Genomic DNA, 5,716 nt, shown 5'->3' on the forward strand with positions numbered 1-5,716 from the left:
TTGAAATTGAAGCAAATCTCTCAATTTAAATCCAACTTCAGCAAGAGTTAAACATGACATTGCTGTATTAGTGCTACAGGTAGTCATAATAATATAATATTCCTCGTCTGGTCCAAAAAATAATTATTAGAGATGACAAGCTTGAGATATAACTAGCTCTCTGTCTGAAATCAAGGTCAAATAAAAGTTCTTAAATTACCTAGTTTTACATGTGTAGACAAAGTGAGAAAAACTTATTTGAAGAAAGAAAAACACAAAATCAACCAAATGAATATGAATTCAGATTTATTGCAGCTTTTTTTTGATGGTACAATTCATAATAAATCTGGTAGTTGCAGTCAGCCCTATGCATTTAGTTTTACAGTTGTTGTTGAAAGTAAAGCATGATCACACACACCATGTAGTTTAAACAGTGGACAGCTCATGTTCTCTCAAAACATGAATAGAAAAAAAGAGACAAAAAACAATCAACTTGTCTGTTACATGTGGCCGCTTTTAAAGATGGCAAACTGCACAGGATGATGTATGTGAGACAACAGAAGAGGTATGAGGCTAATATTCTAGGCTAGAAAATCCCTGCTCCTCAGGTACAAAGCCACTTCCTGTTCTCTGTTTTGGTGCAGCGGTGGTTACCCTGTATGGATTCGTTAATGTAACACTACAAATATTCCCATGTCTGTACAACAACGCATCCGGCAACCAGAAGACAGCCAGGCTGACTGATGAAAAGGAGACAGGGCTAACTCACATCTCTGCGGCTCTTTGTCTTTAACAATCTCTCTGCCTTAACTTGTGTTCAGTAGGTTTTTCTAACTGTTTCTATGTGATTACGTTGGTTGTAAATGATAAAGCGTGTTCCTGAGGTGACTCTGTGTCCGCATGGAAAGGTGAGGGTGGAAAAGGTTGCAGAACGAGGGAAGAAGAATAGAGACCAGGACTTTTAATAACGGAGCCGAGACGAAGAGACCCTGCTGGAGCTCTTTGAGCTGATGCTGCCGCCTCCTCCTCCTATGCTCATGCCACTGCCATATCCGCCGCCACTGCCATATCCACCGCCCATGCCGTAGCCGCCGCCCATGCCGCCGCCCATGCCGCTGCCCATGCCGAAGCCACCTCCCATGCCTCCGCCCATGCCTCCGCCCATGCCGCCTCCTGAGCCACCTGTTAAAGAGAACAACACATTTTTAGTGGACTACGTTCAACTTCCCAATGCCAAACTTTACTGGTATACTATTTTATTCTTTCACAAATACATACCAAAGCTGGAGCTTGAGGACTGCACATGGATGGTTGCACTTCCACCTCCGGAGGCAATTCTATGAAGATAATAAGTGAAAGATTCTCAGTCAACTTTACTCAAACTTCAACATGCCCTGCTGCAGAAGGTTAGCATGAAGTTTCTACCTGGATTCCTCTCCTTCTAGGAGCTTCTTGTAGGTGGCAATCTCAATATCAAGAGCCAGTTTGACGTTCATGAGCTCCTGGTACTCGCGGACCTGGCGGGCCATGTCCTGCTTGGCTCTCTGCAGTGCCTCCTCCAGATCTTTGATGCGGAGCTTGGCATCCTTCACAGCTAGCTCGCCACGCTCCTCAGCCTCTGCAATCTGGGCCTCCAGGTTGCTTCTCTACGTGGTTGGAAACATAAAAGAACCTTCATATGCGGCCATTTCATTTTCCTTAAATCTGTCAAGATGCAAAGCTTTTATTGCCTTGATAAATGTTCATACCTGTCCTTTGACGGCCTCAATCTCATTCTGGAGTCGGCTGATCATGCGGTTGAGATCAGCAATCTCGCTCTTTGTGTTGCGTAGGTCATCTCCGGCCTGTGATGCAGAGGTCTGCATCTCTTGGAACTGGGGAAGAAGTTGAGTAATAATTGTTAGTGCATTTTGTACAAAACTCAACCTGCCATCGCACTTTGATTTGAGGAGAATTTCTTACCTTCTGCTGATACCATTTCTCTGCCTCAGCTCGGCTGTTGTTGGCGATCTCCTCATACTGAGCCCTGACCTCAGCCACAATGGCGTCCATGTCCAGGCCACGGCTGTTGTCCATCTCCACAATGACCGAGGTGTCCTTGATCTGTCCCTGGAGTTCATTCAGTTCCTGAATGCAAGCAAAGGGAATTATTTGACATCCTGACACACTGAGGAAAGACTAACTTGTGTGTCCTTCTGTAACATTTTTGTTTTGCTTACCGCTTCATAGATAGCTCTGAGGAAGTTGATCTCATCCTGAAGAGCATCAACCTTTGCCTCCAGCTCAATTTTGTTCATGTAGGCGGCATCTACATCCTGAAGAGGGAAAAGGGGTTGGCATTTGTCAATGGGCTTAGAGGAAATCAATAATTAATGACTCATTTATTGTTTATGGAATACAAGACTGAAACACAATACAATGGTTTGCACACCTTCTTGAGGAGCACAAATTCATTCTCCACACCGGCACGCTTGTTGATTTCGTCTTCATACCTGGGTGTGAAAAAATTGTGAAAGATGGGTTTGAATGTACTGAAAAAATATAACAGACATAATCTGGTGCCAGGTGGGTTTAGTATGTCACAACAATGGTGGTCTTGCACTCACTTGTTCTTGAAGTCCTCCACCAGATTCTGCATGTTCTTCAGCTCTCCCTCCAACTTCATTTTCTCGTTGCCGAGCCCATCCAGCTGTCTGCGGAGGTTGGCAATGTAGGCCTCAAACATTGCATCAATGTTGGAGCGGGTGGTGGTCTGTTCCTGCAGGAGGCTCCATTTGGTCTCCAGCATTTTGTTCTGCTGCTCCAGGAAGCGGACCTGAACAAATGTTCAACATGCTTAGAAACACTTTTCCCTTTGCTTGCTTTAATGTTCTACAGATGACTTGTGTAAGCTTTCTTTTAGTTGGCTTTCCCACAGAAAAAAAGATTATGTATACAAAATATTGCCAGTTGCTGTGTCTACTTCCCCCTCAGGGTAGAGATGATCTTGGTCCTCTACATGAGGGTGACTCATTGAGAAGTGTAACTGAATGCGACTTTCTATAAGAAAATTATCGTGAGAGGAAAAACTCACATAATACGTTTTCTTGTTCTTGTTGAAGTGATTAAATCTTAAGGATTAAAGAATCCAATCCATTTTGTGTGGGTGTAAATATTTTTCCTAAGCTAAAGTGAGGTTTAGGTTGGCACACCTAAGTTCAGCCCCTCCCTTAAACACCTGACATTGATGCCCCCTCGATACAAGGATGCATACTTTCACTGAGTGAACATGCCTGCCTGAAACTCCCAACAATAAATTCATTGTGGACCAATGTCACCTGACAACCCTTTACTAGTTGGGCAAAATGATCAAGTAATGCCTAGTCCACAATATCTTGCAACTGGGGATTTCTTGGACCACTTTGCATCTATGTTGAGTCTTGATAATCTCGTGTGTGAGGTGTGGTGTTTACTCAGCAGGGAAAGCTAACTGTGCACTTTCTCACACAGGGCGTGGTGCATTTGTATTTATTCAAGCAACCATCTACGTGTAATTTGGCAAAGAAGTTGTCACTGCATGCAAAAGAAATTCCAGCAACTACTTTTTGCACAAGGATTTTGAAAGAATGCATTGAGGCTTAAGGGAATAAAAGTCCTCCTGTTGCATGAATGAAGAAGCTCTGCAGCACTGTGCCGTCATGGTTACAGGTGGTAACCTGATCTCTTCTTGCACTAACACTGAAAGCTACCAGTCACTGGATATGACCACTCTAGAGTTTCCTGCTTCCTGCTCTGCACAGAAACACCTGGTAAGAGACCCGCCACGGTTGAATGAAACTCAGTAAGAGCGGTTGGCTTTCAGTTTGTGAACAGATGCCCATCATCATGCTGAGGACCCCCTTTGAGATGAGACATGCCAACTTTGCAAGCAACTTCATATTGACAGTCTACAGGATTGGAACAGTCACTGTGTACTGATGACCTCTTCAGAAGAAAGTCAACAGCAATGCACAAATCATTTCTACAGTTTTTAAAATGATATGTAGTAAAAACATACCTTGTCAATGAAGCTGGCGAAGCGGTTATTGAGGGTCTTGATTTGCTCTTTCTCCTGGGTACGGACAGTCTGGATGTTGGGGTCAATCTCAAGGTTCAGGGGAGCCAACAGGCTCTGGTTGACTTGGACATTTGTGATGGGGGGTGCAATGAAACCTCCAGCACCGCCACCGAAGCCTCCGGCGCCACCACCAGCACCGAAGCCACCACCAGCACCGAAGCCACCACCGAAACCGGCACCTCCACCGTAGCCACCACCAGCGCCGCCACCGTAGCCACCACCAGCGCCGCCACCGTAGCCACCATATGAAGAGCCACCGCTGAAACCGCCACCCATGCTGGATCTCAGCATTAAGCCACCTGCGCTTGATGAGGCCATTTGGTAAGATGATGGTCTGAGGGAAATAGCGGATTTTGAGGAAAATCCTCCTCCCCCTCCTCCTACGCGGACACTGCCACCAAAACCACCGCCGCCACCGGGACCATAGCTGGTCCTGGTTGTCTTCACGCTCATTGTTCTGGTCGACATGGCTGGTCTAGTTTCTTCTGGGAAGTAGTTTGCAGAAAAAAAGGAGGAGGAACAGAGACAGAGAGAGGTTTGGCAGAGATGTGGAGCACACTAAGAGGAGAGCCAAGTCCCTCTAAGTGCCTTCAAACTGTGAGAGATGGATATTTATCTGCCTCAGAGTGAAGGAGGTCCCAATAAGCCCAGCCTCCTCCCAGATTCTCCTCCAATTACTTGGACCCTTGAAGCTGCTCTCCCAGGCAGGTACTCTGGCTCGGAGCCACTCAGCCTGTCAGACAGGTAACAGCGCTGCCTTGTAAAGCGATCTGGGCTCGACACACCCTCACACAGGGTGATGGGAGGATAGGCATTTTGGCAAAGACCGTTTCATGGGATAAGCTAGGGGCTTTCAGAGAGGTGTGGGAGGGCGGGGGCCCTAATTACAGACTCACACAGTACCCTTTACTGCTGTTGTATCTTTTTGCAAGAACAAAGCTTTAAATGTTCCCAGCACCTTAATAAATACATTTATTTATTTATTTACCTTAAATTAATTATGCAAACTCGAGACTATTGTCTAAATTCCACCATACTGTAAATTTAGTCATTTTTTTATTTATTTTTTGCCCTTTTTTATACCATCTGCTAACAGTGACCAGTCTAAAATACAGATAACAGACACAAAAAAGAGAAAGAATGTAGAAAAAAAATTAAACTATCTACTTAGTATTTGCTTTTTTAAAGCCAATGTTGCAATGCGTTTGTATTAAAAATGAGCTGAGATATTGTCAAAACAGAACACTACAAGCCTTGAGTCAAGAATGTATTTCATTAAGTAGATAAAAGTCCAGTCTTTGAACTGGGTCGTATAGTACAAGGGGAGATGCTTTTCAAATATGAATGTTTTAACATTTTGACTTGTTCCAACCACAAACTTCTCTAATTCTGACTGAAATATTATGTGATAGACCAATAGAAAAGAATACATCATTGGAAAGTGGAGCATAGAAATTTAAAAAAGGTTTTACAAATAAAAATCCTTAAATATTCTGGGATACATTTGTTTTCAGCCACTGTATGTTAACACTTTATAGAATCATCTGTTCCTGGAATTACTATTGTCAGTCAGTTGCAGTATAGACAAAAGAAATTTATATTCTATTAATTTAGCTTTTTTGACAGCCTTTGCTATTTTTA

At 43.8% G+C, this 5,716-nt stretch overlaps 1 protein-coding gene across 1 annotated transcript; it reads right to left on the minus strand.

Moving 5' to 3' along the window:
- Positions 1-268: 268 nt before the first annotated feature.
- On the minus strand, positions 269-4,668 carry LOC102228361 (intermediate filament protein ON3-like). Its single transcript, XM_005800893.2, has 9 exons — positions 4,016-4,668; positions 2,586-2,794; positions 2,411-2,471; positions 2,199-2,294; positions 1,942-2,106; positions 1,728-1,853; positions 1,405-1,625; positions 1,258-1,316; positions 269-1,161 (listed from the first exon to the last, which is right to left on the minus strand). The coding sequence occupies exons 1-9, from the start codon at positions 4,541-4,543 to the stop codon at positions 941-943; spliced, it is 1,686 nt and encodes a 561-aa protein (XP_005800950.1). The 5' UTR covers positions 4,544-4,668; the 3' UTR covers positions 269-940.
- Positions 4,669-5,716: the final 1,048 nt, after the last annotated feature.

The sequence above is a fragment of the Xiphophorus maculatus genome, chromosome 1 (assembly GCF_002775205.1).
Source record: "Xiphophorus maculatus strain JP 163 A chromosome 1, X_maculatus-5.0-male, whole genome shotgun sequence".
In the NCBI taxonomy this organism is placed as follows: Eukaryota; Metazoa; Chordata; class Actinopteri; order Cyprinodontiformes; family Poeciliidae; genus Xiphophorus; species Xiphophorus maculatus.

What these genes read in the sequence shown, in the direction of transcription:
- LOC102228361 (XM_005800893.2), bottom strand. Translation starts at nt 4,543, where the DNA reads ATGTCGACCAGAACAATGAGCGTGAAGACAACCAGGACCAGCTATGGT. An exon ending in AATTTGTGCTCCTCAAGAAG is followed by an intron (nt 2,295 to 2,410) that starts GTGTGCAAACCA and finishes TTCCCTCTTCAG; the next exon opens with GATGTAGATGCCGCCTACAT. An exon ending in CTAGAAGGAGAGGAATCCAG is followed by an intron (nt 1,317 to 1,404) that starts GTAGAAACTTCA and finishes TTATCTTCATAG; the next exon opens with AATTGCCTCCGGAGGTGGAA.